Source organism: Dermacentor variabilis, chromosome 2 (assembly GCF_050947875.1).
Source record: "Dermacentor variabilis isolate Ectoservices chromosome 2, ASM5094787v1, whole genome shotgun sequence".
NCBI lineage: Eukaryota > Metazoa > Arthropoda > Arachnida > Ixodida > Ixodidae > Dermacentor > Dermacentor variabilis.
In genome coordinates, this window is record NC_134569.1 from 198,827,410 (window position 1) to 198,844,684 (window position 17,275).

The 17,275-nt window shown below is 46.9% G+C and overlaps 1 protein-coding gene across 1 annotated transcript in view; it reads right to left on the reverse strand.

Moving 5' to 3' along the window:
- The window catches only part of LOC142573032 (4'-phosphopantetheine phosphatase), a 186,685-nt gene that overhangs the window by 67,083 nt on the left and 102,327 nt on the right, over positions 1–17,275 (reverse strand). The window contains exons 4-5 of the mRNA XM_075682527.1: positions 11,001–11,184; positions 5,146–5,238 (exon numbers count right to left, since the gene is read on the reverse strand). Of these exons, the coding sequence (XP_075538642.1) occupies positions 5,146–5,238; positions 11,001–11,184 (277 nt within the window). The remainder of the gene's footprint in view (positions 1–5,145; positions 5,239–11,000; positions 11,185–17,275) is intronic.

A 17,275-nucleotide genomic window follows, 5' to 3' on the forward strand; every position in this document is an offset into this window, starting at 1 on the left:
TTCATTCTGAACACTGTCTGCACACTAGATCACATGCTCAAACTGGTAGTTTAATTTTGGATACTTTGAAACCAAGAGTTCCTATTTATGAATGTTGAATGCTGAGCACTGCAGATATGGTGCTGAGCATACATCATCGAAACAATATTCAATTTCTCTGCTAATGTAAATTTACAACACTGTGAAACTTTTCAACCTACAAATAGAATATACAAAGTTATTTAACATGCACAAAGGTCACAGTAATCATGCTACCATGTTGGTGCGATTATAACTCTGCGAGGTGGTGAGTCGTCCAATGACCCGTAATATCGAAAACAAAGAGAAAATGCTTACAACTATGCTGTATATGTAACCTGAGCATTCGCAATGCACCCGTAAGTCATGGTTTTACAGGAGTACTGACAGATAATGTCGTTTTTATTTCTTTATTGCATAGGTGTCTAGGTGTTGGCATAGTCTCTCTCTATATATATACTATGGTGCCTCAATTCATTGAGAGCGCAACAAATAATAATTTGCATTACTTTTTATTGCCACCACTTCGAAATGCATGCCAAGTGCAACACTTTTGACCGTGAAAAAGGAGACTATTCATGTTACCGAGACTTGATGTGGCAGTCTTATGGTACCAGACAACACCAATGCTTACACACAATCTATGACCATGCTGATGAAAGCACAGTCAATACAGCACTAAAAGGAACAATAGGGGAGAGGATTGATGTACACTAACTTCCAAGAGCCACTTTGGCAGTTTTCGGCAACTCAATCAATGCGTGGCGTTCAACCACTGCATCGGGCTGACTGGCGCTCTTTAGTTAGCTAATACTGGCTGCTCCTTACACTGTAGACGTCCATACTCTTGGCTCACCTCTAACGTCGACCCAGGAAAACACGACATGAGAGACACAAATTACGGATTTCTGACTAAAAAATAAAAACTGCACAGAGAATGTGTTGTTTATTCATGTGATGTCTTCGTAATGTGGCTTTTATTTTACAGTCGTTAATAATTAAGTGTCAAAGCAAAAATAAAACTCTGTACTCCGACGTAACGCGATTGATATCGACCACACGCTGGCGCATCATGCCGCCCTTCACTGCATGAAAATGGCTGCAAAACCCCCGTCCGCAGCTTCGTTGCAAGCGCGCAACACAAAATTTTTGTCTCGGCATTATCGCACTTGCACAGCTGTACGCGCCCATGCGGGACCCTCTGGGTGTGCGCCAGGACCCACGTGGGTGATACATCGCTGCTTGGAAGATTTGGCCGCCGTTTCCCGCTGATTAGACTGCGTGGGTGCGCATCGGGATGCTTGACGTCCGTGACGTTTCCCAACCCTTTTACACTGCGCCTTGGGGTTGCTTACGGGAGTCTGGCACATGTCTTCTCAAGGCCATAGGGTGGTTGGATTTCCAATTAGAAAGTTTTAAAGCATTCTAGAGAGCATCTAATTCAGCAGCTTCCAACTTCCTACTCGTTACATAATCATATTAATGCATTAGTATTAGAAGTGTCAAATTGGAAAAGAAAAATGGTATGTGTGCGAAATGCAGGAAGCCAGTCATGTGGCAGAGGTATAGAGGGTGGGAGAGCTTAGGCGAGAGTGTGTGTGTGTATATATATATACACATATATATATAGCACAACTGACAGTAGTTTGCTCCGGACCACCGTCAGTTGCACTTCACTTCTCGAAGAGGCAGGATGTATGTCGAGTTAACTTCTGAACAACACTTTGCAATATGGTGAACATAGTTTAAATGATGGATTCGCAACCTCAAAGAGTTGCGACGCAATACTGACGCATTTCTCTCGCATTTACGGGGAACTAACCCCAGAATTTTTTCTGTCCTAAAAAGAAAAGTCACAGATTTGTCCGACAGGCAAAGCAATGACTGCAATAGCAAATAATTGGACGGCTATACAAACTAAGGCTAGTCATTTTATCGGCTGCATAAACTGCAGTAAACATTCGCTTACTAACTAAATTAATGAGCACATGGTCCCGTGTGCATAGGCAAACATGCACACATCTTACTTGATGACCGCAGACACCCGTGGTCATCGCGAACACTTGGCTGTGAAAACATTGGCATGATGAAGAGCGGCACCAACGGTGAGTGAATGACCCTTCGTGCTACCATTCGCTTCAATGCGAACTAGGCATGCGAGCACACAGCACACACGACGCGACCAGTTATGTCCAGCCGGTTTAGCCTTCGAACCCAGCATGCATCCATAAGGCGCACCGCAGCACTCAGCCGCCGCAGCTGGAGTAGAGAGGATGCGCGCTAACCTGCGCCCCTCCCTCCTTGAGCACGCACATTTTCTTACTTACCCCCACCCCGCCCCTTTGCCTGCATGAGAAGAGGGGAACCCTCCCCGCTGCCCTCCCTTGCGAGCGCAAGAAGACACTGCCGCATCAAGTCACTATCCATCTCGGCTCATTCTTGCAAGCGTTCGCTCGCACCTACAGCATATGGCCCGCGGCCGCGATGTTACCGTGCTTGGGCTTTACAAGGAATATCACGGCCAGGACGACGGCAGAAATTCGCCTGGAGTGTCCATATAATTGCTGCTGCAATAAATAGCACATAATGTGCGTGCTTGCAGTGCCCTCAAACGTACTACATATGAACAGCACCACATTTAACCTCTGGTGTGCTGCCACTGAAAGTAAGACAAAAATTCACGCAGGAACTCCTCTCGGAGTTGTCAAAGTATGCTTAAGCATTGTGCCACTTGCTCATCTCCCCGCAGCCTGGTGTCATTATGAATGTTATGAAACTTGGTCCCACCAGTATAAACGACAGCGCTGTGATGGCATGAACTGCTTCGGATGGCAGTGCAAGGTGAATCGGTGACGCATGCAAACTATTGCAGGCGGCGGCACCAGGTGCGCTGATGATGTTCCAATCATTACAAGCTGTTATCACTCTTTAGCGTCTCATCCATCCACGTCCAACCACTATAAACCGTGATCAACCGTAGTACCATACTAGGGTGGTGGGTGGCTGCGTATGGCGGGCTCTATCTGGAAAGCGACCTGCGAAGGGGCAGGGTGCAGCGAGTGCTGATACTTTTGTGAGCGCTGTTCTCGCCACTTAGCGTTGAAGCGAAAGGCGGCACGAAGGTAACTCACGCGCTGCTGTGGGCCCCATCTTGAAAGCGATTATCTTACGTGACAGGTGGATGGAGGGACAGCTTTACTCATTGGTAAGCATAGAAGTGCTTACGCGTTTAAAAAAGAAATGACAGGGTAGCGAAACAAGTTTTGGCTGCACGATCTATGCCAGGATGTGCTCGCCTCACAGCAGTTCATGATAGCGATAAAGCAGACTAGGAAGTTCCTACGTGGTACGTTTAAGAGCACTGCTATCGCGGCCCATGAGCGGGCACATCTCGTGCTTTTTTTTTTATTGCAATGGATATTATATGGACACTCCAGGCGCATTTCTACCGTCGGCGCAGGCGTCGCCGTGAGGCTCTGTATAAAGTACGAGGGCGATACAATCGTCGCCGCCTCGCTATGCTGTATGTGCGAGTGAAAGCCTGCGAGGGTGCGCCGACGAACGCAGCTCAATCTCGCGTGTGCGAGCAAGGAAGGCGGGCTGAAAGCGCGCCCTTTCCTATCGCACGCGAGGCACGGGAGTGAGGCGAGCGAGGGATGGGGAGTTTCTTTTCCGCGGCGGCTGCTGCTTGTGGACCGTCGTGTGGATCCACCATTACGGCGCGGCCGTGCTATCTTGAAAGCGATCTGCGACGTGGCCAAAGTGCGCGCCTGCGCGGGCCTCACCTTCAAAGCGACTTGAGATGCTTGCAGAGTTCGCGTAATGCTGGTAGATTCGTATACGCTGTGCTTTAGACGTTTCGTTCACGTTGAAGCAAGAGATGCACGAAGGTCAATTCGCTCGCTGCGGCTGCCGCCATTCCTCACTCTAACGTTTTCTCAGCGAGTTTTCGCGGCGATCAAGCGAGATTGTCGCCGTCCACACTGCGGCCTCAGCTGTGGTTGAGGCGCACGCGAGCTCTCCTTTTCAATCCTCCGACATGTTATCAGGCATGCGACGCAATTGGCGAAGCGAGCGCAACGACGAGGAACGCGGTGCGACGTGATACCAAATGGCGGCGGCGGAGAGGCACGGCTATAGTGTACTAGAATATTCTAGTACACTATAGGCGCGGCGCTGCGCAGCTGTAGGCGGAACACCTGTGGTTCCGTGCTACTAGTGGCGCGTGCGCAGTAGTGACTAGGGAGCGAGGGAGAGAGAAAGAGAGAGCTATCCCAACTATCCGCTGCTAGGCGCGTGTTGTGACATCATGTGCCTCCTCGGAGCACCGCCACGGCGAAATCGTCAGTTCGAGGCCAGTAAAGCTCTCGCTTTAAAAAAAAAAGTGGTCACCGTGAGAATTTCATCCTCTGCCCCAACGCTACTGCTACTGCTCAGTAGCCGAGTGCGCTAATCACTACGTCGCCGATGCAACAGGCGATAGTGATGAATATGTTCGAGCTTGTGCACGTGGTTTGGCTCTGCCTGGCGGGCGATTCACTAGATGGCAGAGCGAACGGGTCCCTTGATACTGCGGACATAGCACGGCGAGTTGCAGCCGCTCGCTCTGCCTTTCGCGTTGTCGGGGGTCCGCCGGAGCCCATGGTTGTTGACGACGGCTACGATGCAACGCACTTCACGTAACCGTCGGACGACGCCTCAAGCACGAGAAATAAGCTGTGAAACAGCCCGCTCTAGCTAGAAGACGTGCCCAAAGAGCTGCACCACGCGCGACATGCAGGGCGTGCCGCCGCGATCTGCCGAGTTCCGGAGGCGCGGCACAGTGACACGGCAGAGGGAGCGGCAACGCGAAACGTTCGCTCTGGGATAAGCACGCGCGCTTCCCTCTGCCGTCGCTCCACATCACGCCAGCGTTGCGACGGCGAGTGCTCGCAGTTATCGAGCGAATCGAGCGCGTGTCCTCACGCAGCGTGACACGACGCGCGTTAAATAACTGCCAACTTCCTGCGATTTACACTGCTCGCAAGACGACAAACTCGCGCAATATCCCGACACCTCGCTGATATATCGCCGCCAATTACGCTTCGCCCTCCTCTGCCGATAGCAGGGGGGGTCGGTCCTGCTTACCTTGGCCTTGGTCATGAGCGATCCGAGACCCCAGAAGGTGCCACCGCCGGTCGCCGACCCGCCAATGCGCTCGTACTCGTCGTCGGACTCGACCTGAGCAGGGGGAACGGGACGCCGCCGTGCAGCCTCAGACGAGCTTCTTTTAGGCGCGCGCACATGCACACAAGAGAGGAACAATGCGACCGGCCGGCAGCGTACAGCCACAGGGCGCGTTGAGCAAGATGTGTGCCCAGTCCCCGAGAGCACACGCGCTGCAGTGAGGCATATAGGCTGCTAAACAGCGTAAATTCAAACGTGTAAGCGAGTTCAAATATTGAAAAAAGAACAGATATGTAAAAGCAAGGCTTCTTAATGCTAAACTTACCACAAATATAAAACTTTGCTCTGTTTGATTTATGCTGTTTAATGTCCGAATGCAACAGTGAGCGAGGATCAGGATTAACTTATACTACAGTAAGGGTCAACTCTAACAGGGAATAGGTGAAAGGCGCAGCCTACACGCACCCCCCCTTGCCCCCTTCTAATACCGTGGAGTGCCAAGTGATGAAGTGCTGTTTTGCACCCCCTTCGAAAAATGAGAATCATGATATGGCTCTTAAGAGAAAAATCCTTCCGCCGCCTCTGCTAACCATAAGGTGCTTTCACATGCATCCAAATAGAAGAGAGAGAGAAGGTCGTGGAAGGGGGCGGGTGCAAAAGCTCCGTGTCGTCAGGTATTACGACTTTCTCGAACTGAGAGGATGGCCTCTGGGACTAAAAATATCACTGCGCACCCACAAACAGTGGCAGCCTCAAGCTCAAGCCCAACGGCCACGCTGCTTCGGTTATTCTTGTCTATAGCGCGTGCTTCTCGTGGGCCTTAACGCGGAATGCATGTTGCGCTCTGACAGAGAGCTGCAGAAGATTCATCACGCTTCCTTGCAGTACTGTTTACTTTCGCGAACAAACCTTGCGACTTCAAAGGGGCTTAAAAGACGCCGTCAACGACAACGCGATTCCCAATTTTCTGCAGATCATGGCTAGCTTGGCGCAAATACGGCATCGCTGACAACAACTTTCATGCCTCTGCTCGGTTGGGCAGCGGAACCCGGACACTGATCGCGTTTCCTTAACGTGCTACCAGCCACTGCTGTCGATTGTTGCAAGGGGTAGCGAGCTGCGCTTAGGCATGAAACTTGGTTTTCGGAGCTTCCGTGTACCAGATGATGGCAGGATTTTAGAAGAGCGTATTTAAAGCAAAGGTTGATAGCAATAAAAGAACACCGAGATTCGAACAATTGGTTTCGTGCAAGGACAGAGTGGTTCACCATATTCCTTTAGACTGCGGGAAGGAATATATTGGACAGACGGGAAGATGCCTTAACGATCGCTTACGAGAACATTCGAACAATGTTAGCAATCTGGTAAAGACTGCATGGCCATCTACAGCCACACACTACTTGGGTTTTGGCTGTAAACTTTTGTTCGACAAAACACAAGTGTCATCCAGAAACCAGGATCAAGTGACTATGGAGATTATTCAGGCGTTCGAAATGATTAGAAACAATAACTCTGTAAGTAGCCGATCTGTTTTGTCGCCAAAAAAAAAAAGAAAGAAATCTTTTTCCTATAGCGGCAGCTGCCTGTGGTGGTTGAGTATGCTTAAACGTAATCTATGCTGCGACGGTGGCTTTTTTTTCCTGCTGTACCATGGTATACATGTGTTAACCACGTGTAATAAAAAAATCAATTGTTAGTAGTGCTATATCTTCGTCCCCTTGTGTAGTCCTACGTGCCCTCTTGCACTTAACCTCAAGTTACAAGAAAGCAGTACACATCGCTCAACTGGTCACTGCAAGCTTAGAATGGCGCGCGCGCGCGCGCGCACACAAACACACACACACACACACACACACACACACACACACACACACACACACACACACACACACACACACACACACACACACACACACACACACACACACACACACACACACACACACGCTCTCTCTCTCTCTTCTGTGTTTGGAAACTTCTGTGAACTGTTACACCATCGTACCTAAGTTAAAGGGAGAGAGACAGAAGCTCTAACACTTATAGGCCCACTGCAGTAACAAAACTGAATATTCAAGAATGAATGAAAATATAATAATACCTCGATATACTGAGCACTTATACATGGTGTGCCAGCTAACCTAGCCAAGGTTTGGAAATATTCGGGTGGGCCACAGGAGGACGGTGCGAAAGGCATGTTGTCGGCCACATCGGAGGAGCAAATCACCCAATTTTTCAGCATTATTTCTATTTGCATGATTAGACAATTGTAATTAATAAACTACGCAAGTAACAAAACTTAGCTTTTTAAGAGGAAACAGTATAGTGTTCCAGAAAGCTTATTAATGAGCCGTATTTACATTCCCATCTAATAAGAAGACATTTCTTTCCTACATCATAAAAAATGCTTAAGAAGAAAAAAGTTGCGTGCAAACCATCGCGGATGATCGTCATCGTAAGCAAGTAGGCTGAACGAATGAGCTAGCGAGCGAGCAACACTTTCTTTGCCGAGCCCGACCACCGCTTACCGCCATAGGGTGGTAGTGCGCATGCCCTTTTACAGCGAATATCGGATATAACGAATGAATTCTCACCCTTGTTGCAACTTTTCTTTAGGGAGGTCGTGACACACGCCTCATATTATATATATATATATATATATATATATATATATATATATATATATATATATACGCTGTCTGTTCAGCAACTCAATGTAGCAAAGGAAAGAACGTATTCCCCTCAGTGGAGAGTTTTAATTCGTCCAAAAACGTACTAGCCTTTGCTTAATACCGGGTCCACAGACACGTGGAGGGCAGTGACTTACAGTTGTCTTGGGACGTTTAGCCCAAGCGTGTTCATTTTATAAGAATGCTCTCGTTGAAGAAGAAAAAAAACTGTGCAGTAACCATTGACAATAATTGTCCATGCAAGCGAATAGCCGAACACGAATAAAAGCTGTTCGCTTTGTTAAAAGAACGATATCCAGATCGATGCTTATTTGTTACAATAAGCACGTTTAGGCAGAGCTCGTTGTATGGTTGGGTAATTCTGTAGAGAATAAAACCGTTAGCGAGCACATCTGTGGTAGTAGTGGTAGGTAGACAGAAAGTGCGTCCCAAAGAGCTCACTCAGCACAGACCGCTTATAACGTAGGTCACCGGAGTCGCGAATTTCCGCACCAATAAGTGGCACCGCACTATATATAGCCAAAACATTTTTTTCAAGGGCTGCGCACGCGCCACGTGTGTCCGGGAATCTGAGCATATACGACCGGGGAAGTTGGTCCCTCCGCTTCCCAAGTGCCGTGAGTACACAGCCACATGCAAAGCAAATTCGGCTGCAGACTCCCGATGAGACGGCGCTGGCTAGGCCTAACCGGCGGGAGTGTCGGGCGGCACACCGTCGCGGCCGGGAAGCTTAAATTTTGCTCTCATTATGCGTTCGCACACCCGTATAGATCAGGCCGCGCAGGCTGAACCGATGGCAGCGCGCTGGGTTCGCGGGCGAAGAGAGCAAGTTTGCACCGCGAACGCGTATATACAGCAAAACTGTATGCGCGCGGACTGCAGTGTATAGAAGGAACGGCGCTAATAAGCTCGCGTGCTTGGGAAAAACGTCCCAAGCTGACGAAATGGCGAAACACTGCAGTCTGAGCTGACAGCGTCGCCGAACGAAAGTCGCGCGCGCGATATCTGCACTTCGCGACGCGTAAAGAACGCGAAACACACACGCGACCACGACCGACTTTTTTTTTCCCGCAGTGCTGGAAGTTGTAAAAAAAGAACAAATTGATTTTACTGCCGTAAATTCGCTTTCTTTCCGACTTGCCCGATTATTGGGGCATATTCTGAGACTCCGTCCGTGTGCGAAAATATCAGTCAGCGACTGTATTTACATTCCGCACTCAAACTATCGAGGCTAGAAGGTTATATACTCAAACTGAAGAGGCAGTGAGCTACACAATGCGCACGTGTTCGGTGCAAAAGGCGCGCCCCTGACATGCGCGGCCGGAGCAAAAGGGGGTTCCGCCCACGCAGCCCTCGAGCCAGACCCGAGGAAGCTTATATATATATATATATATATATATATATATATATATATATATATATATATATATATATATATATATATATATTGCTCAGGTGGCAGCCCCGTCGTTTCTTATCAGCAGAAATGAAGCCAGAGTTTGCCTACCCTTAAAGAGGGCCGCGACAGCTGAAATCTGCTCACAGCTCACTTCCTTTCTGGACAGCTATATATTGTAAATGGTACATATAGGGTAAGTGAAAAATAAAAGTTCGTGATTTCTGGCTAGAAAATTACCGTTGCCTGCGTATTCCTATCATCATGGACCACAGAATCTGACAAGACGTTTAGGCTTCCTCCTCTAAGTGGGCACACAAAGAAAGACGTCGAACAATATCTCTACGGCAAAAAGTAATCATCCTAAAATATCACGGAGTGGGAAGAAAGCACTTCGCATATTCCCCGCTATTCGCTAACGTCCTTTTTTTTTTTTTTTTTGCCTATGGCAAGTTGGCAGCGGTTCGGCTTCACTTTTGAGACGTCATCTCCACTACAGCAATTTTTCTGAACCTCCTAGGCCAGCAAGCTGCAACCACGTCTTTTTTTTTTCTTTCCGTTCCTTGTTCTTTCGCTAGTTCCGCGTCTCCTCGTTCGCGTCGCCCCCGTCCCTCTCCCCTGGGCCGGCGCACCTCGTTGAGAGGCGCGCTCGCTGCTTGTCTGCGGGATTTCCCAGCAACCGCACTATAACCGGTATTTTATTTCGAGCGGCTCTACTGTAAGCGGTATGCGTATGCGTTGTGTTCTATGGGAAAATAAATGGCAGTGATAAAAAGACCGCCTTATGTCCGGTCCTGCACTATAAGCGGTTACGTTATAAGTGGTCTGAGCTTGTATTCGTCGTCATCAGGCGACATACGCGCGCACGAGCCACGAGCATCGACGCCTTTATATATCGGCGGTGGAATTCCAACCGCCGACCACCAAAGAGGGGCGAAATAAAAAAGGACTCATTTTTTATTGTGACCGCCAGTTAAAAAAACCATGTTATTTCCGACACCTTACGGCAGCAGGCAAGTATAATGTAGTTCGTCGCTCCAACTTTACCGCACGAATTCGGTGAGATGGAATAAAGACACAACTCTGCTAGCAGGTTTCAAGGGACTAATGTCTGCCGTTTTTTTAAAGGACCTTCTATTTTGTAGCGCAATAGGAAGCCTACCATTCCAAGTGTCTAAACGTACACTGGTTTTCCCTGGAAAACGAGTAGAATAATTTAAAACTAAACTGTTTTTTATGTGCGTAGCCTCTTAAGGCTGTGTACGGGCGCCGACAACATTGACGCCAAGCTCAGAGGCCATGCATCACTGACACTCCGTTCGTTTGCAGAAGGCCGCGGCCCCGCCTTTCAACACGTGCTAGCTGGTAAACGAAATCCATTACTCTCTCTCACTCAAAGAAAAAATTATCAGAGGAGCGCAAAATACAATTTCAGGCAATGGAATATTGTATAAACGCAAAATAACACTCCCTGCGCGGCTGTTTGATTACTTGAGGGTGCACGGATCGATTGCACTGTTTCGCTGCTGGGTGGCGCTACATGTCATTCTCTCACCACCTTTCAGAGCCACGTTAAAAGTATATATACATATCCTTGCTTATAGTATGCAACATGACACATCAATACGACACGCAATCTTCTCATTCCCCTCGCAATCCAAAGAGACGTTCCGAGCCGTGTAGACGTTCACTTTCGGCAGAAGCTTCTCTGCCCGAACTATGCGGACACGCACCTTCATGATGCTGACACCGGACCCAATGTTGACGAGCAGGTAAGGGAAGACGTTGGGGTCGGCGTTGTTGAACTTGTACTCCGGGTTTCCGTGCCGCTGGTACTCGAACACCTCGTCGGTGATGTTCTTGAGCAGAAAGTTGCAGCCGCTTATCAGACACTCGAGCTCGTCCTCCATGTCCACGCTGCAGTGCGTGGTAGAAAGAAACGAAAGCTCTCAGCGAATACGCAATATGCCAATTATAAAATTAGGTACATTTAGGTCTACACACAAACCTGATGAGTGGCACGCCCATGAGCATGCGAGCAGAGACAAACGATATCATGAAAGAATAAATTTCGAACTCCGCTATTCATAACAAGGGTTGTTTTTCTTCGTCTTCGTGGCATAAAACTCAACCCGTAAGAATGTTGCTGCAACGGAGCAAGAAGTAAAACTGGGTAACATAATTAAACGCCCTTAAATAAAGGATATATTTGCCCATTACATGTTCACGTCTCATGTGCATTAAAGAAACACAACACCACTACATTTGAAATATTACGACACCTCAGAGAGGGAACATATATATGTGGAGAAAACCAAAATACTGCAATTATAAAACCCTATACGAGTTAACGCAACCGTAGCAGTGGGCTTAAAATTAACAGCGTTTCAGCACAGTGTGATGCGTGATTCGCTAACGCAGATGCTCGTTGGCGCTAAAACAGACTTTTTTTTCGACTTGTCGTGCCAGGTTGCTATTCTGGAACCTGTCAAATTCCGCCGTATTGTCTATTTCTGCATTGGCAACATTTTGTGCCAATCAGAGAGTCCGTAGATGGAAGGCCCTTTGGGCCAATCAGAGCTGACAAGACGGCGGAATCTGACAACGCCCAGAGTGCTAAGGGTCTGGCCAGGACGATGCTCCAATGCCTGACAGCCGTGGAAGCCATGGCCAGTGCTGGACGGCAAATGAACATTTCAGTGCGTGGGCCGAGCGTGACGTAGCCGGAGCAAGGGCGCGAATCCCGCTGCGAGTCGGCGGGGCACCGGTGCGCAGTCCATCTGGCGGAAGCGACTAAAGCGATCGGGCGAAAGCGTGGCCTCCGCGATCGGCTCCGTTCTCCGGAGCTGGTCGCAGAGGCCACGGCGAAAGTCGCCCTCCCTTTCCCGTTCGTCGCGCTCTCGCAAACCAACACCCTCTCCTGCGCGCCGGTGTTCTCCCCAGGGCACCAACGCGAGAGGCTGGCTTTCCCGCACGGCGCGCAAGCCTAGTGGCGGAGCTCGCCGAGCCTTGGAGGCCATAGTGCGCCGTGTGGCTCCGAAAACGCTGCTCTGTTTCAGTAACGTAAGTACAGCTCAGTTAGCCACGAATAGTGGCAAACGTACACCGACTATACAAAGAAACACGACCGTCAGCCGTGTACCCCCCACCCTCAGATTATGTTCGTTAGCAAGCTCGCGAGTCACGAGCCTGCAGGTACTTTCTCACTCTGCAGGAAGGAAGGCGAGCTTCCTGTCGCGACTGTCACTTTCTCCACTAAATTTCGCCGTGCGTGCCGATTCGACTATTCGAATCTTTGTGCAAAGAGAATTTCTGCTTTCTCTCCGATAATCTTACTTCGGTCGTATACGGTTTGGCGGACATTACTTGCACAGTAAATCAAAATGCATGACTAACAATTTTATTTATTTATTTTATTTATACAAGTACCTGCAGCGCCACAAGGGCATTATTGCAGGGGGGGACAAATTGAAGAAAAGTGAACATGTGGCAAAAACTTGATACAGCAGAGCACAGGTGGTAAGAGTAACAAAATACGTAACATAGAAGAGTCATCTCGACGGCAAAACGGTCTTGTGAAATGCGGTGCAAATTTGCAAGACAGAAATGGAAAGGGTACACTATCGCATGAAGTGCAATGCCAGCCAAATGATATAAAGAAAACGGGATAATATACTACGACAGACTGCGTGACAATAAAGACAGAAACTCTGAACACGTTTTACATTCACCAATGCTCCTGGGAAGCCTATTCCAGTGTGCGGAAACATGCGGGAAAAATGAATTACGGTAGACATCAGTACGACAGCGCATTTCAAGGACTTTCAGCTCGTGATCACATCGTTTAGAGATGAAGTGGGGAGGGAAAATGTACAAGTTCTTGTTTATTCCTGTGAGATCAAAGTAGATTCGGAAAAAAAGTTCTAATTTTGCAGTTAATCGGCGGTGTGCTAGTGATTTCCAACCAAGGTCCTCTTTAAGCAATGTAATACTGCTACGGAAATTATAATTACCAGAAACAAATCTTGCAGCGCGGTTTTGGACGCGTTCGAGCTTTTCTATAAGTTTAGAGCTTTGAGGGTCCCATACCTGGCAAGCGTATTCGAGTACCGGACGAACATTTGTTATGTAAAGCTGTTCTTTTACTTTCTGGGGGGCGTTATAAAAATTACGTCTAACAAGGTTTAGTATACGAGATGATTTTAAGGTTAAGTATTCAATATGTCTGTTCCATGTTAAATTTTCTGAAAAATAGACCCCGAGGTATTTGTAGTGTTCGACCTTTTCAAGAAGTAGTCCGTCCAATTGGTACACTGATCTCACAGGAAAGCGTTTACGGGTGAATGACACAAGTTGGCATTTAGCATTGTTCAAAGACATGCCCCACTTAATGCACCAAGCATGAATTTTGTTTAGATTATTCTGCAAACTACTAACATCACAAACATTTTCTACATTCTTGTATATGGCACAATCATCAGCATATAACCTCACTTTGCATTCTAGATTGTGCACAATGTCATTTATAAAGACTAAAAATAACAAAGGCCCCAAAACAGACCCTTGGGGCACGCCAGAGGTTACGGTGACAGGTGTTGATTTGGTTCCGTTTATTAAAACATGCTGTGTTCGTCCAGACAGGTAATTTCCAATCCAATGTACTATTGCAGGGTGTATACCGAGACAAGATAATTTATGTAAAAGCAATGCATGAGAAACTGTGTCGAAAGCTTTCCGGAAATCTAAAAATATACAGTCTACCTGAAATCCAAGGTCAAAAGAGTAAAAGAGATCGTGAGCGAACTCTACCAGTTGAGTCGTACATGACAAGCCAGGCCTAAATCCATGTTGAAAATCCGAAAAAAATTTATTGCTTTGAAGGTGTTTCATCACAGCACTGTATATGGTGTGTTCTATTGCTTTGCAACATACACATGTTAGAGAAATAGGCCTGTAGTTTTCTAGTACATTTTTGGGACCGTTTTTATGTATGGGAACGACGTGGGCTACCTTCCACTCTGCAGGTAATGAAGTGGTATTTAATGATTTATTAAACAGAGCGACTAAAAAATGCGCAATTTCTTGAGAGCAGGATTTCAATACCTGCGACGGAATACCATCGGGACCGCCAGCTGATTTGTTGTTCAGATTGGAAATAAGTTTCAGAACACCGTTATATGTGACAGTGACCATAGGCATATTCTCATAGACTATTTCTTGTATTTCAGGCGGTTCACCAGTGTATGTCTCAGAAAAAACACTTTTAAAATAGGAATTCAGACAGCAAGCCTTCTCATAATCATCAAGCACTGTTTTCTCGCCGACTGATAAAATGGGGACAGTTGTGTCCACTTTACCATTTATTTTAACAAATTTCCAAAATTCTTTAGGATTATCCCTTAACTTTGCGTCAAGCGATGAAATATAACTTTGTTTATTCACCTTTATTTCTTGCTTAATATTGTAGTTCACATGACGCATTTCATGGAAGACCGATTGATTGTGAGTCTTCAAATACGAAGCATACAGGCGGCGTTTTTTGTTAATAAGCGAGCGAATTTTCTTATCTACCCACGGTTTATCTTTCCGGCGTCTAGTTGTCAAAAGTTTGGAAGGTATGTATTGTTCAATTAAAGCCTTTAATTTATCTCTAAAAAGAATCCAAGCTTCATCTATGTCCACTGTCTGGCTGACCTCATGAAAAATAGGGAAGAAATTTGAAAGCTCTCGTGATAAAGAGACGTAATCCCCTCGGTCGTAGAAAAAAACCTTTCTAGGATATTTATGGGTTGGTCTAACTGAAGCGGCACTAGACGTGGCAACAACGCAATCGTGATCACTGATACCAGGGATGACAGCTACATTTTGGATCAGCGACTCAGAGCTAGCAAAAAACAAATCTAAAGTGCTGGCAGAAAAATGGTCTCTTCGCGTGCATTCGGAGACGAATTGGGTTAGGTCATTAGTTATAATGAACTCTGAAAAGGCAAGAGATATAGCAGTCGAGTCTGAGAACACAGGTTTGCCATCTTCCCAGTCAACAGCAGGCATGTTAAAGTCGCCCCCAAGTATATACTCAGTATTTACGGTAGTTAAAAAGTTTGATAGCTCGGTAAATGATTCCGGATTACAAGAACTAGGAGACCGGTAAAAAGACCCAACAGCAAGGTAATTGCCATTGCTCATTCTAACCCTGCACCATATGGATTCAGAGTGATTGAAAGAAATAGGGAGTTCAGTACTGTGAAGGCACTCATTAATGAGAAGAAAAACGCCGCCACCATGTGTGTTTCTGTCACACCGGTAGACATCATAACCACACGGAAATACCTCGTTATTGGCGATGGATTCATGAAGCCAGGATTCAGTGCCGATCACTATGTGTGGTTGAACAGCGGAAAGTAAAGCTGCAAACTCATCGGCCTTATTTTTCAAGCTTCGGCAGTTAACTAACAGAAGATTAAGTGTAAGATAACAAGAAGTGTTATGTTCCGCGCCAGTACGCAAGGTTTTAGGTTCTGCGCGATGCTTGACCTTTAGCCATCTTATTTCGGTTACCACCTTTTTTCCGCTATCATAGCCAAAGATTTTGTTGCCCATGTGCAGTTTATCGAAACGTAGTTTAAATGAGAGGTTTGTGGCTAAAGCATATTCAACCAGTTTTGATCGTGCATATCTGATAGCTGGACTGAAATCCTCTCGAATTGCGTATTCCTTATCTTTCAGCCTGGATCCGCACGACAAAAGTTGTTCCTTAACTTTAAATCTACAGAAATTAACAACAATTGGCCGGTTCTTTCCTTCGCGAAACTTTCCCTGCCTATGAGCACGTTCAATATCTTCCGTTGTAATAGTCTGTTCGAGCTCAGTTTGAAAAAACGCGATGGCTTTTTTCTCAGAGTCTCTCCAACTTTCATTTTCGCAATCACATAGGCCAAAAACTATCAAGTTATTTCTGCGCGACCTGTTGTTTGTATCCTCAAGGGACGTTTTAATTTCGACCATTTTTCGCAGATTTTCTGAGGAGTCTTCTTTGGCTGAAAGTAGGTCACTTTGAAGAACAGCGACTGTGTTCTGTAGTTCTTGTAGCGAAAGAGCGAGAGCAGACTGTTCCTTCTTGACAACTTCTAGCTCGGTGAAAAAACGAGTTTGCCCTTGCTCAAGCCGGCGGACAATAGCATAAATGCCTTCAATACTAGCACTTCCCTCAGCACCACTAGCATCTGTACCAGGGCCAGGGTTTAGTTCGACATCCCCGGAGAGAAGTAAATGTAATCCAGAGAAAGCACGGTAGGCAAAAGCACGTAAACTGATACATTTTCTCACGCACTCCAATAGGCTGTCGGGGCACGACACCGCAATTACACATCGGTCAGAACACCGGTAACAAGATGCAGGGGTTCGGTAACTAACCTGTGCAAAAAGACGAGGTAAGCTCATGCCGACAGCGATGTCGCGCCCCGGCAGTAGTCCGTCGAAGTGCAGCTTAAGTAGTGCCTCCGCCCCTCTTGTATCAGTTGACATATGCGGTTGCCAGGCCAGATGAGTGAATGTATCCAAAGTGGGCGGATTACAAGCTTACAAACAGATTACAAACAAAGTTTCGCAAATTATGTTTTTCAACTTTACGGCGCACATTGCAATCTACGGATTGTACGTATAGCCGTTGAGTTTGCAAGGCGTACCCGTTTGGAATGAATTCTGAGGATGACATTAGTTTCAAGGTATGTGTGCTGTGACAAGCTTCAGGTATAATGCACTGTTGTCGCAGTCGCGTTATTGAGAAAAAAAAATTTATGCACTGCACGGCAAAAAAAAAAAAAAAACCTGGAGCATCAATGCATATCGTCGCACGTTTTGGGTATATATGAATATCTCAAAATGGTGCCATCCTCAGAATTTGTCCCAGATAGTTACGCCTTGCGAATTCACTGGCTACATAGGTTGCGACTTTTAGTCAACTGCGCATTTCGATTTCTCCTGCACGTCCGCCTCTTCGAATGAAGAG